This window comes from Chiroxiphia lanceolata, chromosome 12 (genome assembly GCF_009829145.1).
Source record: "Chiroxiphia lanceolata isolate bChiLan1 chromosome 12, bChiLan1.pri, whole genome shotgun sequence".
Taxonomy (NCBI): Eukaryota; Metazoa; Chordata; class Aves; order Passeriformes; family Pipridae; genus Chiroxiphia; species Chiroxiphia lanceolata.
In genome coordinates, this window is record NC_045648.1 from 11,167,573 (window position 1) to 11,189,145 (window position 21,573).

Sequence of the window (21,573 nt, forward strand, 5' to 3'; positions counted from 1 at the left end):
CACTTTTCTTGCACTTGAGGTCACAAATTTATGCAAGTCAAAAATGTTGAGCCTGCCAAAAACATCATGCTACACTCCACCAAATAAAAGGACACTGTTATTCTTACAAGGAAAGGTTTGACAGGACAGGAAATAGGCAGGGTCATAGAAGTTTACTTACCAAAACTTATTTAACCATCTTTAAGCCAAAATACAATGTTAGTTATTAAAAAAAAAAAAAATTAGAAGAGGGGGAAGACAAATACAAGAGCTCCAGACTATGTTATTACAGGAGTAGCAACCAATACAGAACTAGGTAACCTTAGTAAAAATTTACATAATTCAGGATACTATGTGTCACCTGCCCTTACTGGGTTAACACATACTAAGTAAGTTTTAATTTATATCCTGAACTTGCAGCCAGAAGCATCTGATTTGGAAACTCCAGTGCAGCTTGTATACCAAGCTATACAATAATTTCATTACAATGCAATCCTTAAGTAGACTGCAATCCACTTAAAGGAATGGAGGAAGAAAGAGTAAGAAGAGAGTGAATATGAAAGGTAGGAAAAATGTTGCTGTTCATTACAATTTTCCATTTTTGTTGAAACGCAGCAGGAGAGCAAAGCCACAGGCTTCTCTACTGCTCTTGCATGCCAGGAGGGATTATGCAAACACTGCAACCACCCAAATCTTATTTAAATTATAGTCATTGTTCCCGCTTTAATGGTTATACTTTTGCCTGCTTTCACTCAAATATTGCTGCATCTTGCTTTCCGCCAACACAGTCCCAATGGGAGTCATCAACTCTCAATTATAGATGAACAGATCTTTGAAACATACCTCTAGAAAAAAAGTGGAAAAGAACGCAAACTTTAAGTGCCATCTAGTGGCTGATCTAAAAAAACCACGAAATAGGTCAAAAAAATTCCTAACATGCCACAGCGTAATATAACTGTTGCTGAACTGAGGAAGCAGTGCTTAAATGCCACTAAAGACCAGGTTAATACTCTGGGGGAAAGAAAGGGACTAAAGATCAGCAGTATCATTACCATAATTTTTCTTTTAAGATTGTTGTCCACAAGTGGAGAGTTCAAGCAGTAGGAATTGTATAGGGATCACATGTTCCTTTAAAATTCTCATCAGCTTATGAGCTTCTGCCTTTCTAAGGACATACAGATTACCATAAGTATCTCAGTCCAAATAAAAAAATAGAACCCTTTCAGATCCCAAAATAGAACCCAAACCATGGAGTGAATCTGGGGCCAAGCATCAGAACTTTCCTCCAAATGCACCTGGGGTGGGAGGCCAGATTTTCTCAACCCGTGCAACAAGTCATTGTTACATTTCTAAAAGAAAAGAAGCAGATTGTTAGTTAGTAATGTCCTTTTCCTTTCCCTGCAGGAGAATGCCATTTTCTGCTGCACACAAGAATTCCCTACAAATTACTTTTCATTTACAAAATCTCCATGTTTCTTTTACACTGAGGATGTCCCACGAGATCATTCCTCAAGCTTTAAGTAACTCCTCTTGGAGGCAAGAATAGTTGACAGTCTAAACTTAAATAGCTTTGTCTGACTCTGTTCAGTGATAATGGAGAACAGCCCAACCTAACTTTTATTTAACATAATTTTCATTTAGGGGTTTTTTTGCAAACAGCTTTAATAGCCTTACATCTCTTCTGTTTCTTACCTACAGTGAGCCCTGGGGATGACACCTCAGTGGCAGGTTTTGGAGACATGAATCTATGTACACAGGAGTAAGCCCTGTGCATTCCAGTGTCCAGTTTCTTCTGAGGTTCCTTGCTAAGGCTGAAGCATGTTCACTCAATGATGCACTTAGGCATTTTTTCACTGAATTACAAAACTAATTTACAACTACATAATGTAGGTAGGTCTCAGATAAAGTAATGAACAAGATTGTGTTTCCCAGTCCTCCCTCTCTTTTGCTAATATAAAAATTTTTAAACATTCTGATTTTTGTTTAAAAGAGGAATAGATGTGCTAAAAATTACCATTAGAGAGGGATGTGTAAACCTTGCTGAGGAATGAGTCTACCTTCTTCCCCTTGCTCATGTGAGAGGGTGAGTTTTATAAGCAAGAGCAAGGGTAAGTTAAAAACTACCTTCTGTGACAGGTACTGTTCTGTGCCTCCTGTGTATGTTTGCCAGATACCAAGATAATATAGGAAAAGGGGAACATTAAAATAAATAATTTGGAGGATATTGCTTTTCATATTAATGAAATTGTGGGACATTAAATAAAAAAAGGGTGAAGAGATGTAGAGCTTGGTTTGAACCAGAACGTAGCAAATGCTGTTGTAAGAATTCTCTACTCACTACCAGGACAAAGTTTCTACAGGTGTCAGTGAAGGCCTTGGTCTGCAGTAGCAGTAGCAACTTAAGAACTTTTACTACATTGGTAACTCCTGTTGCCTGGTGAGATTTGTGTTCTATAGAACACAAAAACCCCAACACTCAAACAGGAATTATCAGATTTGTTACCCCAGTGCAATGGTTTGGTGCACAGGGAGGAGTCAGTATAGAGGTGAGCTTGAAACCATTTCTCATTTGAGAGACACTTTCCAAGGTCCTACTGGGGGCCCTGCAGGAATCTAAAACTCATTAAATGCTTCTCTAGATAAATAATGAGAAACAGTGGAAAGGAACTCCACTATGCCAATTTTCAAAATAAGTGAGCCTTTTTTGGTAATAACACTTAGATATTGGGTTTTATGTTGACAACTTACAGCAGGCATGGATATATTTCTTTGTCATGTTTCTGAGCTACTATCTCAGGAGCTGCTTTTTCTAGCAATGAGTGTTCCTTCTTATCTCAGATTCTGGAGTATTAGTATTATTTTCAAAAATGGAAACTAGATCAGTGTCCGACACAACAAATAATGAGTATCAACAGAACTTCAACTTCTTCCTCATAGGTTGCTGTTCCAAGCAAGATCATCTTGTAGAATCTTCTAAAAAGTGCCTCAGTGTATCCCCTGCTGGCTTTTTGCTTTGGGAGGTGGGAATAAAAAAGAGCAGCAAAACTTGCTCTTTGACTTAGGGCATGACAGGAGGAAACAGCTTTACATAAAGGAATCATAGTTATTCTAAGACCTACAAATAGCCTTTGGTAATTGAAGTTCCTTTTTGGCAGGTTACAGAATGCAAGAAACTCAGTGTCAAGCTCAGCTTTTCCAATTCATTTGAAGCTGCACTGGTGTGATGTGCTCCTTGCTTTGGCCTGGTGAGCCTGCTCAGGAAGGTCTGGGTATACAATGCAAGGACAGTGCTGTGGTGAGGGGTAGGGAACAACAACAACAAAGACAATAAGCTTATCATGCACATGGGAGAGAAAGACCTTACCCCAGACAAAGATGAATGTACTTACTGTTTCAGCACTGCCAAGTCAATGTAATAACTATCCCATGGCCAAAGGAATATGAATGCTCTCATACTAGACTTTATTTTGCAGCTCACTGTGGGGGAGGGTGGGATAAAATATACAAAATGTAAAATATTTTGGGCTTATTTCACTGAAAATAGTTAGTTCTAGACAAGGACATAAAACTAATACCACTAGGATTATTCTAATCTGAGACTACCAAGAGGAATGAACATCTTAAGTCTACAAAAGGCCCACCTTTCCACTCCTGAAGCACTACTTAAAGCACAGTATTTCCTACCTGTGATCTTTCAGCCAAGAAAATCTAAAAAGAACACTGACAGCTGCAGGAAAAAAAGTGTTTGAGAGCCTCACAGCCTTTTTCTAATTCCTAGGTAAACTGGAAAAATAGTCATTATTTTTTGTTTCTGCTCTCCTGTTCATGTTCTTTCACCTAAAAGGTTTTGAGGCATTTCAGAGATTCCCACAGTTAGGGAATCAGGTTCAGGACAGGTTCCAAAGAGTTCTCTGTTAAATGGACAAAATTGAACTGGAAAGAACAATTTGTGCACTGCTTCAATAATTCATACAGTAACATATTAATAGATTTGTCAACAAATATTTCAACAGCATATTTCGTAGCACTTACTATACAGAAGTTATTTCCAGACGAGTTGTTATTTAGCTCAAACGTTGTATTGTTTGCTCTTAATATAAGAGAGTGGAAAAATTGGCTGCTTGAAGATCAGCTAAGGATCAAAGTCAGAATTTTAGCTTTGAACAGAAACACAAGTATTTGGACAGGTTGTAGAAGATGCAATATTAATATCTTTGCCTTTTTCAGGGGTCAGAGTGGGAAGTCATATCAAAATGTATGAAACAGGCTCTCAGTATGAAAACCTGAGCCACGTGGAGGATGGATTTCAGGAGATTAACGCGAACTGGCAAAATTGGTCCTTTTAGTTTGCGTGAGTAAAATCAGATCATGAAGTTATTTTTTTAATTTATTAGAGTATAATCAACACATAAACAACACATTCTTATTGTTGAGGACCAAACATCAACTGATCAGCCAAGCCAGTCATGCACATTTCCCCATTATGCAAATTCACTGCCTGTAAAACTAGACAGGAGGATACAGAGAAGCTGGAATAAAACTGGAAATGTTTTTATGCAGTCCTAAAAATCCCACTTCTAATTCAAATGAAAATTTAGAAACAGTGTAACAAAAAAAAAAAATATAAAGCATATTCAAGTAATTTTCAGTTCTTCCCAGTAGAACCAAAGCCACCTTCACCACGTTCTGTATCATCCAGAGCCTGAAAGACATCAATTAGGATAAGATGGTTTAGTGCCTTTACTTGCTTTTTGTTTCTATACAACAGATATTCTCTACCATGGAGAAAGGTACATTTACATTTAACATGAGCTATAACTGAGAAACCAAAAAATTTTTATGAGACACTTTGGAATACTTTTTGCACAAGTTTAAACAAATGCCACATTGTTAGACAACCATTTCTAGTACAGACTGAAGTACTTCTCAAGTACCTGTTAACTCTGAAAACTACACACCAAAAAAAAAAATCCACCTAGGGGTGAGCAAAGAACCAAGACTTTCATTTAGGTAGCACTGCTGCTATGCAGTTTTAACACTGAAAGTAATTTTAGTGAAGTATTTATCATAAATTTCATCTTATATACAAATATCTTAAACTATTAATCATGGAAAATAAAAGAAATATTTTCTTTAGGCAACTTACTTCAACTTCTTCTAGCTCAGGATAATAAATGCGTTCACAGATGAGCTGGGCAATTCTATCCCCTTTTTTAACTGCAATGAAGTTAAAATATTATTAGATCCTTGAAAAACAGCGAATAATCAATACAGAGTTTAGACAATCTCCTTTCAAGAGTATCAGAACGTAATAAAAGTGAAAGCACTTATTTGAAACTTAGTTAAGCAGATGTTGACAGCCCCAGAAAAGTATAGGTAAAGGTAAACTTGTGCTTAACCCTTTTAAGGTGAAGTATCAGCAGCTGGACCAGCTCAAGGCACTTCCATTCACTCCTGCTGCCATCCTCTGGCATCTTAAGTGTCATTTAAGCATAAGTAGTGCAGAGATGGAGAGACAGCTGTGTGTATAATGTGGTTCCTTTTGTGAACTAGACTCGGGAATCTGGGGGGAAAAAACTGAACTGATAAAAGGAAACCAGGATTTCTCACTAGTACCCAAGCTGGTTCACTGAACTTCCCTAAGAAGCCTGTGCTGTGAAGATGCAGAAGAGGCTGCACTGGCAATATTTCAACTGGGCACTGAGGCTTAAAACTGATGAAGCTTAATACAATCTGCACTTCAGTACAGATTGTGAATCTAAAGCTTAGCTAAGTAGGGGTTTTTTTGGTTTGGTTTTGTGGTGGTGGGGTGTTTTTGGGGGTAGGTTTTTTTGCATGCTGCTTAATTTGCTATGAGTGGAATCTTTTTGTATTCCCTTGACACGACATTATTAAGTATCTATGTTTTTGTTAATTGAAAGAAGAAAAATGTTCTTAGCTCATTCTAACTCTGCATAAACTTTTAAAGAAAAAGTTAGTTTCTCATTCCCAGTCAGATGGCTGAAAACAGGCTCTGCCAAGCTCAACAATTACCTTCAAAAGTCTCCTTGCCAAAGTTGAAGAGTACTACACCAACATTTCCCCTGTAATCCTCATCAATAACACCAGCTGTCAGGAGAAAGAATTTAGAGGGATATCCAGTTAATAAATGTCAGTATATTAGATCGCTAGATTAGATAATGTTTAGATTTATAAATCACCACAGTATCTCACACTGACATCCTTTATACTCCTCATGCACAATCAAACAATATATATGCAAATACTGAGACTCTAAAAATGCTAATCAGTCTTGCAAAAAGAACTGAAAAACGCCATCACACGTCAGGAAGTGTTTTACCACTGTACTACTAATTTCAGTTGTAATACCCCATCTGAAATCAAGACAGCTGGACCAACTTCAGGCTCCATTTGTTCTGCTAACTTCAGCTCTTTCAGTGTCAAGCAAAAAATCTGCACAGATCCAAATCTCGTGCCTCTGGCAGGGTAACAGAACTGGAGCTTTAAGAAACTGATTGTCATTCCACTATATTTAAGTATCAAGACTGAAAACTAGCTTGCTCTTATATTTTGTATAACTGTATTAACTACATAGTTCAGAAGATTATCTACCAATGCACATTAATATAATTATATTCTGCCTCTTTGGAGTTTTTCTCTCTGATACAACATTTCCAGTAGAAAATCTGGAGTTTGGGCCCGAGTATGTATTTTGAAGTCTACTTATATAAAAAAATTCAAATATTAAATTACATGCCATTCCAAGACAATTCCAGATTTATAGAAAGTACAACCCTTAGAGATTATAAACACCTGAGGAAATTGTATTATACCTTGAAGCTTTAATGTTGAACCACAAGATGCACACCTAAGAATAGCAAACTGGTTTTTTAATTAGTTTCTTCAGCTGTGTGAAAAAATTGAAGTACATATGATCCATATTACTGTACAGTCTCTGCACTAGTTCCCAAGTTAACTTGCTGGTATTTAACTGATACACAATTGCTTAAAGGGATCCCAATTACAGAGCACTGTCAAAGTAACAGTGAACAAAACATAGGGGGTGCTGTGCATGAACGTTTTCCAGAAGCAAAAACATTATTCCAGTGCTTTCTATCATCCCTTTTCAATATCATTGCCCTACATTCTCTGTGTAAAAGACTATTTGTATGTTACTTATTTAATTCAGTCAGATCTCACACTAGACTGAAAAGATGTTTAGTCAAAATGGAGAAAGCAGAATATAAAAAGTCATTTTTAACACCTAAAGCAAAAAATAACTTCCATGGCAGGCACTGCCTGCAAAAGCATGATATGGTTACTGTTTTAAAAAATCAGTAATAACTTTATAATTCAGCAGGTTTAAAAATGATGATGATGCACTGGCTCTCTGAGGTGTTACCCAGTCACCTCCTTTTGCCAGACTACCCATGAAGCATTATTTATTTACACACATTACAATGGGAAATTAAGGAACTTCTGTGATCCATATTTACAAAGTCTGAATAAAAATAACAAAAGTCTTACCACCAACATCTATGAAGTGCTTTGCAGCTAAACCAGAACGTGGTGCTAGAAAAGAAGAATTTTTTTGTAAGTGTAATAATTTATTTCTTTTAAAAGACAATATCTATAGGTTATATAGTCTGTTTGCATAGTTGTGGCAACAAGAACTGCTTCCACAGTCTAAAACAAACATATATTTTACAGGAATTATTGTTAATTTATATATATATATTAAACCAAATAACAGCTGCTACTGGCTACAATACAATTGCAGTTTTTAAGTGATATAAGCATATCTTTGTTTAGACCAACAATTGCAGAGTAGGTTTCTCCAAGGAAGGCAACAGGAACAGACAAAGACTGTCCAATCTTGGTTTATTTTTGGTGACTACCACCAGTTTGGCATAATCTCAAAAGACTATGAGGCCAATCCATTTAAGTTATGTTGGAAAACAATATTTGGCAAGCAATTTACTAAGCAGTATTTTAAACAGATAAATTATATGCAGGGGGTGGGGTTTTACTTCTCTTAGACTACTTTGATGACACTCTTCTAAATTTTCTTTGGGATAAGAGAAATGCACACATACATTCCTTTTAAATAAAAGGGCATGGCAAACTGATCATGCTCTTCCACTGGAAAGGCTATTGCTTTTTTACTTTATGAATTCATACATAATTCATAAAAAGAATGCACAAAATAAACAGAATATCTCGTAAAGTTCTCCCAAGTATTCTGTCACAAAAAGTAGTCAAATTCTACTTCACTAGTATTCTTACTTTGGGATTAGTTTTTAAACATTCAGGGATGTATTTGCTGTATGTTCATTACCCATGGGTCTTTGTTTCATTCAAAATTCAAACTCAAATTCTGAAACTGCAAAGAAATGATGAGCTATTGCAGAGCCTCTGAAGTTGCACGTAGATTATGACCATTTTCTCTAATCATCTTTTTGTCACTTGACACCAAACTTCAAATGTATTTGACAAGAAACGTCTGCTACAAGGCTTAATAAATCACACAGCCACGTGGCATCTTTTTTGTGTAGACTAGTTCTGAAAGCTGAAGATGGTGTCAAACCTGTTCTAGAATGACTCTGCAGCCTTTTTACAGCTTCTTTACTTACCTACTCGGCCATAGCACCCAGAAGGAAGTGCTATTTGAATGTCTGTTTTCACGACCGCCTTTTCCATGGGTGGTATCACACAGTCATAGGCACTACAGAAAAGAAAGAAACACTAGTTTATAGAGAATATTTTTTAAATTTTCTTCTCTGCAACTTAAGGTAAAAAAAATTACCAGAATTATTCTGGTTGGGAATTTATAAAATGGAACTTAGAGAAAAATATTTACAGATTCGCAAAATCTAATGCAGATCCTAAGAGACAAGATGCTCTAATTTTGATAGTGCTAGTTTAAGATTTTGGAAGTGTCATTTGAACAGCACAGTCTTACTACTGACAATTTTAAATGTTTTTTAACTGGTAAGACAGAGAGAAAGTACAAGTTTAACTTTAAAGTAACCATTGGCTGAACATGGTTGTGCATTTTTTTGTGCAAAAGCAAACTTAAGGGATAACACACTCTCTGATTAAGCTTCCCACTGCAGATGAACTAACTGTAATTAAAATTAATTATTTATTAAGTTAAATTCTAGGCAACAATGTTCCTGAGCAAACTGACAGTTTGCTCAGGAATCTTGTCACGAGCCACAAGATTCTCCTTGGAACTACAGAGATTTTAAGAACTTGCTGATAATGCCCAACTGGAGGCTTAATGAAAGGCAGTGGTGACAACACTATATCTTGACCTTGACAAGAAGCTGATTTTTAAACACTGGAAGCACTGAAAGGTTTTTTTAAAAGTAAGACTTTTTCCAGGTCTACAGTGCACCACAGTAGGACAAAAGGAACACAAAGAAAAAGGGTGCTGAGGCAAATCTGCAGGAAGGCAGTCAGAGAGGCAAAGGAAGAAAAACTCAGGCTGATTATTTTAAGTATTAGTAAAAAAGGCAGAAGAGGACGCAGTGAAGTTCAGATGTAACTAGTGACTGTACTGGATCCCAGCAGCACTATGTAAACAACCACAAGCTGCAACTATTCCTGAACATAGCGAAAACCTTTGAACAATGGTTATAAATTCACCCAAACCTAAGTCTGTACATTAACCCACATAGGTTTCCAGCTAAGATCATTATCAAACTGCCACAACCTCCTTTGCCGCACCCAGCAGCCAAGAGGAAAGCAGAAAAGCACAAGCGCTGGCAAGGAGGGCCCACGTGCACTACCACTTTTTTTTGTTTCATTAGTGAGGCACCCGGCCAATGCTGGCACCAACAGCAGTTCTGGATGATGTGTCAAGCCTGGCTTTTGGCGAACGACTGCATCGCCCCCTAATGAGATCAGTGATGCAGCACGGCTGGACCACAGATACCTGGGGATGAAGGGCCAAGGATGGAGGAGCAAGGGAGATAACTATCAGGGCAGCTCTGACCTCTGACCTCCTCTCCCGCAGGGTCCGCGAGTCCCTCTCAGCAAGAGACCACGACAGCCCCTCAGCCGCCGGAGCTCCGCGCCCAGGGCTCGCTGAGTGGGACGGCATCGCCACCCCCGGGTGCGGCCCCCTCACCCTCACCTGTACAGATCGTAGCCCGCAGCCCGCGCGGAGCCCCTGGAGGGGGCGAAGGCGTTCTCGGACAGCTTGGTGAAGCGGAGCCGTGTGCTGTGCTCGTCGGGACCCGAGCCCTTCTGCCTCTTGCTGGGGGACGGCTGCGGCACGGCCTCGGAGGCGGGCATGGCTGGGGGACGGGGAGACGCCGTGAGGGGACTGACAGAGCCCGCCAAAACGCGGCACGGCCCACTGCGGGCGGGGACAGGGGGGGAACCTGCCCGTCCGCGGCTTTTCTGTGCGCGCACACCCCCGCCACACCCCCACCCCCCCTCCCTGTGATAATGGCCTCGTCCAGATCCTGCCGCGCGCCCCGCGCTCGCGCGGAGGGTCCCGCCTGCGCGCCAGGCGGGCTCGTCTGTCAGCCCGGGCCGCGGCGGGCGCTCAGCGGGGCCGCCTGTGCTCCCTCACCTCCCCAGGGCCGCGGGCTGCGCAGCGTGTGCTCCCCGCAATCCCCGCCAGGGTCAGGCAGCGTGTGCTCCCCCCCCCCCTGCCCCCCCTTACAGCGCCCGCAGGGCTGTAGGAGCAGCCGAAGGTGCCGGCTCAACATCGCGCCGCTGCCGTGTGTGGAGCGCCGCCCGCCCGCCCGGCGCTGCCCGCCGCGGTCCGCGGTCCGCACCCCGCGTGGGGCGCGGGCGGAGGCGGCGGCGCCCCGTTCTCCCCTCGGCCGGGCTGTACTTGCCAGCGCAGCCCCTCGGGCGGCGGCCCGGCCCGCGGCGCTGGGCGGGCGCGGCGCTGGCGGTGCCGCGGGGCGGGCGGGCGGACCCCGCGGCGCGCGCGGCGTTGCCGGGGGACGCGATTGCGGCTGCACGGGCGGGCGGGGCCGGGCCGCGCGCTGCGCCCTCAGAGCGGCGGCGGCGGGAAGGTCCTCGGTACCGAACCCAGCGCGGGGACACAGCGCCTGGGCCTGGAAGGGGCATCTCGAGATCATCCAGTCTAATCCTGCTCTTAAAGCAGGTTCACTTAGAGCAGGTTGCACAGGATAGAGGGAGAAGGAGACTCCTCCTTCAGGAATGGTCAGGCCACGAGAGAAGCGTTTACCTTATGAAAGGGAAACAACCCTTGGCGATGCTGTAAATAGGAAAACCTATCAATGCTCGGCCCGTCCTGTTGTTCTATTCTTGTTCTTTTGTCATTGCAGAAGACTCGTGATTTCACCGTCTTTGATTTTCCTACTTACTGCCCTCCTTTGCTATCCCATCGATGATGTACTTTACCCCTCTATTTTTCCTACATTTATATCTATATCTATAGGATATATATATATTATATAGGACTAGAGAATTCCCTAAATTCCCCCATAGCTGTGTGTGCTGTGGGCTAAGACTCTTATCCACTGGACTCGTAGTTTCAAAGCTGTCCCTGACAAGTGTGGTGGAGGTATTTGGCTCTCTGCAAAATAGCTGCAGAGTGTTGGGAGTTCTCTTCGCTAGTCTAAATTTTGGCAACTTTTGTGTGTTTTTTTTTTTTTTTTAAATATTGAGATCTAAGTGTATGTGATTGTCTCCTTGCTATGTTACATTTTTTAAGTGCAGCCAGATGGCAGTGAAACCTTTGCTATGCAGTTCAGTTACAAAAAAATATTTTGAAGCATGTCCCAGTTTGTGCTTCTGTTTATTTCTGTTCAGTATTTTCAGTCTAAATAATATGAGGTGTTTGAATGAGAATGCATATGTATCACAGATCTGTGTGAAAACACTACTTAAAATATGGCTTCTGATATAAGCCATCCACAAATTGAAGTTTATAAAAATTGAATTGTATCAAGTGAATATCTAATTATGATTTTTTTTTTTAATATAAGCAGAACTTTATAGAAGTTACAACTGCATCCTGCATTATAGTGTAGAAAAATTTTATGAATGGCCAGGCTTGATGAGGCAGACTGGGTTCTAAACTGTGCTTAAAGTAGCCTGGAAGTCCATGAATAATAGATAGGAGGACTCATCCAAAAACATTAAGGAGAAAGGTCTCGGCTGAGTGACATTTTTTTCACCCCACATCTTTACAAAAAAAAGAAAAAACCAAACCAAAAAAACAATGCTTGGACTCTGGGCAAGTCTGCCTTGGTCCTGGGAGCGTGTTGCTTGCTCTGTAGATAGTCAGTTGGCCAATGTTCCTGCATTCTTGGTTGCTGATTAGTCCTGCTCTGCATTGGGCATTTCTTCCTGACTTTGGAAGATAAAACTGAAATAAACTGGAATTATTTGCCTTTTTATCTGGACTGAGAGCAGGAGTGGAGGCTGCTTTGTTGTCCACAGAAAGAAACACAGAGCTTCTTTCAGAGTTAATAAAAAAAATTCTCTCCGATGAAGTTTTGGTGTTAAAATGAGCATTTTTATTAGGAGAAAACTATTGCTTTAAGTGAGGTGTTTCCCAGCCCACTCTCACTTAGAACAGCTGTCTCTCTCACAGTGATTAAGGTTTGTAATTTTAAAGGCTGTTATGATGAGTGTGTTTACAGTGAAGCTCTATTTTGATTGCGTGTTTTGCTGTACAGTGTGGGGGCTGTGGAATTTTGCCATTGCTTTGTACTGCATTCCAGACAACCTTAGTGTTTTATTTTGTTTGTAACTGAATTTCCTCTGCTGAAATTCCAGCGGCAGCACGACTGTGGGCTGTTGCTCTTGTTATTTGCGGAGAATGTGAACTACAGCTCCCTGTATCTGTTTGCTGTTTCCATTTTGCTTTGCAGAGTCAAGGCCGGTGTGAGATGTTCCCTCAGCAGCACTGGCCACACAGTCTCAATGGGTCACACAGCTGCCAGGGGGCCGGGTCAGCCAGGTACCAGCATCAACACGTGTCTAAAACGGTGGCCTGATGTCTGCTGAGGCACACTGTGACAAAACCTTGACTTCCTCATCTCTATATAACTCATTTAGCAAAGAGCTGCAGCACTTCAAGGGTTCGCTGACCTTCTGCCAAAAGTTGCAAAGAGGTAGCAAGGGAGAGAGAGCAAGCGTGATCTTGGAGTGATCCACGCTCACTTCATTGTAGTCCAGTGGCAACCAAACAACCAGAGGCAGAAACCTGAGGGAGACAACTGAAGTTCAAGCTGAAAAGGCTCAGGGTCACTCAAATTCTCTTCTCCCAGCTTTGCTGATAAGTCAGGGACCTCTACCTGAGGTGAGGTGTCAAACAGGTGAGGGGAGTTAAATCAGTCAGTTACAGCTAAAACTCTGCAGCTGTTTGCCCTCATCTACAGCTTCAGTGCTAATTCATGTTACCTGTTGCCATATCTCTTGCTTGGAAACTGCTCACCAGTTGCTGAAACTGCTTTTGCTGTAAGGATCTTGAAATACCACATGGAATCACAGAAGAAGAGGGAAAAGATGACAAATGTCCAGGTTTTCTGAGAATTAAGGGCAGCCTGTTATATTTTGTCTATCCAGGAAGGCTTTTGGTGGGACTTTTCAAAGATGTAATGAAAATTGCAGAGGTTTAAGACTGGTGAAAATTACTGTGCATGTGGCTGGAGCTTTGTACCTTGTGATTATGATGATTAAGTGGGAACTCCTTTGTGTGTGAAGTGTGATAGCAGCATGTTCTTTGCAGTGTGACTTGCATAGCTGCAGTTTATCTTCACAGTGGAGTGCCTTTTTGGTTAGAAAACTTTTCTGCTTGCACTGTTGAGTAGCTGATTTAAAATTAAATAAACACCCCCACAAAAGTAATCTCTGTTGGGGACTGAAAAATCTAGTGAAAGGCACGTTGGAAGAATGATGTTCTGGACAGCATAATCTGGACTACGCTCTAGGGGTTATGTGATCAAGCTGGACAGTTTACCAGTGATTGTAAAAAGATTTAAGGAAAGCATAGTGTCTGAACTGTGATGAAATGCCTTCTGTGATACCTGACTTTAGAAGGGAAAGGTAAGATTCACTGATGAGAGGAGCGATAGTGGATCACTTTAACAGGCCCTTAACTGTGCAGGATGCCTGGGCTTTTGAAGAAAATTAAAAATATTCTTTGTTCTTGCTTCATAGCAACAATATTTTCACACTTTAATGTCCCTGGTCACCTTATTTATGCTTGTTTTTGTCGTGGCTGATCAAATCAACCCTAAATTATGTAAACTTACAGAGCTGGTAGTGTGATATATGCTCAAAATGTACTAGACAGCATTAGAGCTGTATGTTTTCTAGAGATGTCAAATGTGTAATTAGAATTTAGTTACTAACATGATGATTAAAATTCAGCAGTTGTTTTATGTGTAATTTATATAGAAGTGTTGGTTACAGAGTGAGAAATGAGGTAGGTGGACTAACAAAATTTTGCAATCAAAGTTGCAATTTAAGATAGTCCGTAATTAGTGTGCTCTCCAAATTGGTCATGCACACACTTCAGGAATCATAGTGAGGAGCAAGAAATGCTGCTGTGTTTAAATTACTTGTGAATTTGTGGAAATAATACTTTCAGGTAGTTAAGAACTGTTGCATTCACAGTCTGTGCTACTCATTATAAAGCCCATAACACTGTTGTGTGGATACATCTTCTAATTAATCACTGTAGTTCAAGCAAGGAATTTTAGAGAAATGTTTACGTTGGTACTTAGTTTTTGATGACTGTTCACTTAGAAAAGTACCTCTTGGGATTTATTGTTGCAATCCCCACATCGTTGTGTTTGTGAGAGACAAGTGTGAATAGTATTGAAAGTACCACTGCTGGTTTATTTTGTGCTCATTCTCTTTTTGGATCTGCTCAGGTCCCCCAAAACAGTTTAGGTCAGTGTTCCCTGTAGATTAAGAATGACAGTACTTGGGAATACTTAGGAAACAATCCCCTCTCATGTACATAATTAAATGGCTTAATAGAGGTGTGTGATTCCTCCAGGTCCTTTCATAGACAGTGGTAAGAAACACACAGAAGGCCTAAGTGGAGCCTCCCTAAAAGTTCTTTTCTTTGCATTGCCTGGGTGCCACATGCAGATTATACCTGTGTGGTGTCTGAAGTGAGATGAAAAGGATGGTGGCCATTGCAATTCTACAAAGCTGGAAGGACCTGAGAGCATGTAACAAGATGCAGTATCACTGCCAACGTCACTGTGAGGGGTGAGAATAGTCTCCTTTTTTGCAGGTGCAGAATGAGAGCTTTGGTTTGCTCAGAGCTGTGCAGGAAGTCTGGTATATGGAGGAAACTCATATATCTGTGTAATGCACTTAAACTGCAAAATGATCCTTCAGCTTGGTTGTAAATGTGTAAGAAGGAGCGAAGGAAGAACATTATGAGAAAATACCAGTATTTCATATCCTGCCTTTAATAGATGGAGAAAATAAAGCATGGATTACTGGGCTACATTACCATGTTCTGCTGAATTGCTGCTGTTGAACTCAGAAAAATATGAATATCAAATATTTGTCATTTTTGGAGGTGCAGTGCTAGATCTTCCCCCAAGTTAAATTCTAATAATTCAAGCAAGATGGAAGCTGAGGCTGCTTTAAAATATACATTTAGTGAAATTCAGGGTTCCCTGGCTTTCATGAGGTTTAGATGTCAGTTAATCTCTGTCAAGGAGTTGCAGAACTACAGAAAATAAATTAACCATGTTCCTTGGTGGTCTTTAATTTAAATAATGCTTACATAGAGAATATAGGTTTCCCCATTAAAAAGAGAATCTGCTTTTCTTGGCAGCTGAAATTATAAAGTACCATAATGTTGCAGAATAGAAAATAGAAAAATTAGTCAACTTAATGGATTTCCTTTATTTTAAGTTAGTGCATAATGAATATTATTTAGAAAGTCAAAAAATAAGATAAATCTTTTATATAAATCAAAAAATAAGGCATTCAACTCAGTTAATGGGTTTTTGTTATTTTCTAATCACATAAATCACTGTACATGTTATCCCAAAGTATAATGTCAGATTGTATTAACCCTAACATTCCTAGCAAATATTGTTAGAATATTTATTATTTTACTAATTTCTTTGTGAAATTTGCCTACCACATTTGATTATTGCAATCATATATTGTATTCCATGTCAGAGCTTGAAAATTCAATATCAAGTCTTGTCACATAGAGTCCATATTTTTATAAAGGTGAGGTTTTTGTTTGTGAGTTAATTAGAAGTGTTACAGTTAATATAAATTAGCAGAACAATTTAAGTAAAAGCATCTGCTGTAGAAATAGGTCTTAATTTGGCAATATTACAATCAAACAACATTGCAAGTATTCTACTTGCATTCTGTTAGTTTATGGCTTTGACCTGATGGATGCCATACAGGTTTTATTCTCTCTCACAAATTGGTGCATTTCATTTTAATCCTATTTTGTGCCTATTAGCAACTATGATAGTGCAATTCGAAAGAAGTATTTATTTATAGACTTAATGCATTTTGTATTGTAGCAGTTAATTTTGGCTTTCTAGGATTAATATCAAATAATCTTCAATACTCTATAAAAATCAGAGGAATTTCTTCTTTGTGTATTCAAATATTTGCCAACTCATATAATATATAGGTAGATTTTCCTTCTTTTGCCTGTACTGGAGTGTAAAACCAGCAGGGACCATTTACATTTTTTGTCTAATTCTTTGCTGTGTTGCTCTGGATTTTTGAAAAATTTTCTATCAATTATTTACCTTTTAGGTTTGCATTAGGTAAATGTGTCTTTAATACATCACTGCCGTTAGAAATGTGGATGTTGAAATCAAGGAAGGCATATTGTAGTCACTGATGTTTTCCTAAGAATAGAAAGTCAGTACATTTTTGTGGTTGCCTCTGACCATTAGGACTGGAGGAAGGTTCTTGGAGAGAATTTCTAGCCAAGCCAAATACAGGTAATCAGACACTGCTCCTTTTCTTGCCACGGGGAGGCTCCTGTTTAGGCAGAGGGAAAAATAAAGTTATCATTATGAAGGCAGGGGTAGCTCAGGTAAAATGCTTCTCACTCAATATTAAGTAGAAAACTTAACTGTTCATTTACAACTCTGATATAATAAGACCACATGATTGCTTAAATATCATCAAGCACAAAACTACCATCAGGCCTTAATTTGCAAACTCTCGCTCACCTGGTTGTACTGGACATGAACTGCTTGTGATTGTAACCTTAAACTGGTAAAGAATATTTTCAGTGTCATAAAGCCCACACGTAATATCATTTTTTTTAAAGGATAAAAAATACAGTGCATGAACAGTTTTGCAGTCCATCAGCCTATTTTCTGATCTGTAATTAACTGTGAGATGGGAGTTTTAAAGTGTGGGTCAATTTATGGTAACATGTGATCACCCCCTTTTTGGAGACTGAATTAATAGAGCTGAAGAGGTTTATCTGCACATCACAAATGCAAGCTAATTTATAAAAAATGTGGCTCTAACTAAAAATTCATTCTGGAAATGGCTTGCTTTTTTGGTAATTTTATTGGTGGCCTCTTTTCCTTTATATAATTGCATCATCCTAACTCAAGTTTCAAGTAGATCTTGGCTAACAACCCTATTTTTTACATGCAAACCAAAAGAATCCTTTTTCTAACTTGGAGTTTGTAATAGTTGGGAGAAAAGAAAGGAAAATGTGTATTTTCTGCAGGCAAGCAAGCAGATGTAACACTCAACATGCAGATTGGATGTGAAGATTACACTTTCGACAGGTTTTTCATGAGTAGGGATTTCTTTTAAGCGACCAGGAAAGATTCGTATTCAGTGTAGTCCCAGAGAATTATCAGTCCAGCTGCAAGTCCTTCAGAAGGTACTCGAAAGATTGGTTTTGTGCTCACTGAAATAACTCAAGGGTTTCTGTTGCTCCAGTCCAGAATCCCTTTACACACTATTATTCTCAAAGTTAGAACCAAAATCTTGGCACTCACAGGACAATGATGTTGGCTGCTCTGGAATGCTCTTGTAAGAGTTCGTTCAGACGGACCTGGCGGTAACTCTGATTAAAACAGGGGAGAAGAAAAAGATCAGTTAAGTCAGTGAATCCTCAGATCTGGTGCCTCGTGGACTTCTACACTGCCCTGTGCAGTAAGATTTTCTGCTGTTGCTTTGGCAGTATTGGACCTGTGGTATGCTCTGCGGTCCAGACTCAGAGATGGCAAAACGTGAGGCCAAGCCATGCTTCTTGATTAGTGTAGTTATGTTGGGGCCAGAGTTGTTCACCCTTGTGTAAGGTTTCCTGGGGATAGGGGTTATTTCTGTACTGACACAGTGTGTAAATGATTGTTACTTTGATATTGAGCCTTTATCAGGCCAGGCTCAGGCCCTCAAAGTTTTTATAACTTAACACGAGCCACAGGGAACAAGAGACCAGGGCAGGTTTGTGTAAGATAGATGTGTCTTAACTGGTCTTGTAAATTATTTTCTCTTTCCCTGGAGAAAGTAAAAAGCTGGGTTTTTTTCTGTTCAGACCTTAACATTTCTTCCTCTACAGAAATTCTTACTGTTCTTTTACATGTTATATAGCTAAGAATCCTCATAATTTAGCCAGCTGTTATCTCATGAGAGTCATCCTATAATATCGCCCTTTATCTGTGCTGCCAGGTTTTTCTCTGTTGAATTTTAAATGTGTTCTAATGTCCTCTGTGAAATTTCCAGAACTGCCTTACTTTTGAAGATAAGGGGCAGGTCTTTCCAGGTGTGTAAGCTAAAATTTTTCTTGCTGTTCTTGTTTTATAGAGCAACTTGGCATTTCATGTTGCTGACTTTTCAACCTAGGGTGTATTTTTCTGGCTCTTTAGTTAGTGACCAAGCTTAATCATTTATTTTCTTTCTCTTGTATCCTGGTTCTGCACACAAGTGTGTAGAATATTTGTGATTATATTCCCATTGTCTTTTATACTGAGATGTTTTAAGGGCTCTGACTCTCAATTTTTGATGGTTGAAGCTGAGAGTAATTCTAAGGTTTTCTGCCCACAGCTGACTCCCATAACCTTATGCTGGTTATCAGCTCCAGGAAAAGAGTAACAGAGTGAGCAGCCAGGCTGCTTCCCAGCTGCTGCAGTTGGTAGTGTAGTGTGTTATCTTAAATCACCATTGATTTCTGATTATGTTAATATGTCAGGCTGTGACTTCTAGCAGCTCTGAGCTCAGAGTCACAATCCTTGCTCTGCTGAGGAAGTTACTAGCGTCATAAAGTGGAGATAACTGAACTCTCAGTGCACTCAGGTTAATCCAATAGGAACCATAAATAAAATTGCTAGATTAATTCTCTGTGAGTTACACTCTTAAGAGTGAAAGAGTTTCCAGTATCCTTTTGGTACTGGCCTGATGAAGCCTGGCAGTCCCTTGCTAAAAAGGTATTTTCCAGTAAATTAAAGAGCAGCCTGGGCTCTAATTTACGCAGTGCCTCTGAACTGCAGGAGAGCTCCTGCACTGTAACAGGTTTAGTCTGCACGCTGCCATTGAGGAAAGAATCCATGTTAAATCTTGCCTTTGGAGAAATTTCTAGAGTTAGTTGTGGTGTCTGGATTCAGTCCTGAATTTCCCAAAGTGGTGAATGTTTGGAACTGCAGTCTTTAAGAGGTTCAAGCTCTAAAACAGTGGAGCCATTTAATAAAGCTCTCAGCAGATCCGATTAGCTCAGGCTCAGTGTAGCACTGTGTGGCTTCTTGTTCACAGTGGGTTTTCATCTGGCTGGCTCTGATGTGGGCAGAGCGTCTCATCAGCCTGGAAAATACTGTGTAAACCTGCCAAGGTCTTAGAGTGCAGAATAATGCAATCATAACACACCTCTGCAGTGTTTACAATATAAATCCAATTTGTAAATATCAAATACAGGTTTGTACATGTCATGTTTCTCATTCCATATCTGGTATTTCACATTTTCTTACTAATCGCTTCAAACATCTGGAGTGTAAGAAAAGGTACATATGTAAAAAGGTGGGCAAGGCTTTACCTTCTCCTTGAATGCTTCCAGCTCTGCATCTGTAATTTTCCAGGGAGTCTCTCGCTTTAATTTCTCAGCAGTTGTTATATCTTTGCAGCTTTCATGGAGACGATACGGTTCAATCATCTCTTCAAAGAATTTCCAGCTGAAACAGGAATTACAAAGGAGGCCTTGCTGCAGGGTATAAACTCACTGACTTATTTCACAGTCACTGTGTACGACAGGCCTCGCTGATAATAATTGCAGCTGAAAAACTTGCAAAATCTTTAACTGTTGTCTGTTACATTGTGCCCCAAGTTATATCTGCGCCACTCCAGTGTGTTTGGGTTATTTGAGGATAATTAAAAGGTTATTTGAGGATAATTAAGCACTGCATTTGGCAGAGAATTTTCTGCATTTTCCTAGTTCTAACAAAAATTACATCTACGGTAACTCCAAACTGGTTACTAATTACTAACTATTAGTTATTAATATTAACAATGAATATGGGTCTCATAATAAATATAAGGTTTTATTACTGTTTTAGCTCTAGCAAGACCAATTACCTGACTGATGCAGTTTTACTGATCATTTTAAAGAAATGGATAAACAGGTGATATAAATTTCCTATGGCGAGGGGCTGAAAGAAACGCTGTAGGTTTTTTGCTGTATGGGGGCTCAGATTTTTGTTTATTTCCCAGCTTCCCCACTTCTCCACAGACTTTCTCTGTGAATTTCATTTTTTTTTTAAGCTTTTGACTGTCATCATCTGGAGAAACTTCCTTGCTTGCTGCACTGTTGAAAGTTTTTTATAATCCCACAGAGACCTGAGGGAGTTTCTCTTGTGTCAGTGTGAGTGTCTTTCTCTGAGCACTTTGTGCTGACAGACCTCACTAGGAAGTGAAATGGGAGACTGGGCACAGGCTGGACTTTATGGCCAGGAAGTCATGAGGTGGGTTAAAGACTGTGACATGCAGCATTTAGTGTGGCTGTTGCTAAGTTGTCAGAGTTTGTCAACATCCTTACTCTCTGTTTCAGTATGTAAAATAGTGATAATCCTCTTATTATTGATGAAATAAGTGGGATGCCAGCTGGAAGAGAGATATGGTGGTCTAGCAAGTGTCTGGCACAATATTCACTTGTTCTGTTGAGGTACTGCTGATGCAGCACATGTGTGTGTGTATTTTATGTTAATGTCAGATATGAATTCCCTTTGCTAGCTTTTATTTATGTAAAATCACTGCATTGTACTGGAGGAAAAAAAGAAGTATTCTGCACAGTTCTTTGTATAATTAAAAAATATTACTTCAGAGATCAAGAGGGCAATAAAAGGTGACTTTAGGTATCTAGTAATAAAATCTTCATATTCTTTAGTTTCATTTCTTAAGTGAAAATCTCCAACGAACCATAGAAACACTGGTGAATCTAATATTGTTTTTGCAAAGTTATGTGTTTGTGTAAAAACAGGACACAGAAGGACTGAGAAACTAACCTGGGATTGCACTTGAATTCAGAGGAAGGGCTTTGGGTGGAGTAAGGGAGGGGATGGAAGAGAGCATAGCAAGGTGAGCACATTTTCAGTGGATCTTTAAGACCAAGAGCAATACTGTGAATTGAGT

General features: G+C 39.8%; 2 protein-coding genes across 6 annotated transcripts in view; both read right to left on the bottom strand.

The window, feature by feature from the left end:
• Window positions 1-3,420: 3,420 nt before the first annotated feature.
• On the bottom strand, window positions 3,421-10,911 carry DUT (deoxyuridine triphosphatase). 2 transcript variants are annotated; one of them, XM_032699838.1, is made up of 7 exons: window positions 10,832-10,911; window positions 10,121-10,283; window positions 8,613-8,704; window positions 7,507-7,551; window positions 6,013-6,087; window positions 5,126-5,196; window positions 3,421-4,681 (listed from the first exon to the last, which is right to left on the bottom strand). In XM_032699838.1, exons 2-7 carry the CDS (start codon window positions 10,279-10,281, stop codon window positions 4,625-4,627), a joined length of 501 nt encoding a protein of 166 aa, XP_032555729.1. In that variant the 5' UTR covers window positions 10,282-10,283; window positions 10,832-10,911; the 3' UTR covers window positions 3,421-4,624. The 2 variants fall into 2 exon arrangements, with proteins under 2 accessions (XP_032555729.1, XP_032555728.1); XM_032699837.1 differs by lacking the exon at window positions 10,832-10,911 and adding an exon at window positions 10,658-10,730.
• Window positions 10,912-15,840: 4,929 nt separating this feature from the next.
• SLC12A1 (solute carrier family 12 member 1) overlaps window positions 15,841-21,573 on the bottom strand; it is a 46,954-nt gene continuing 41,221 nt past the window's right edge. For all 4 annotated transcript variants that reach the window (XM_032700215.1, XM_032700217.1, XM_032700216.1 and 1 more), the window contains 3 exons: window positions 19,985-20,120; window positions 17,958-18,025; window positions 15,841-16,971 (listed from right to left, as the gene is read on the bottom strand). In XM_032700215.1, coding sequence (XP_032556106.1) covers window positions 16,836-16,971; window positions 17,958-18,025; window positions 19,985-20,120 — 340 coding nt within the window. In that variant the 3' untranslated portion in view covers window positions 15,841-16,835. The remainder of the gene's footprint in view (window positions 16,972-17,957; window positions 18,026-19,984; window positions 20,121-21,573) is intronic.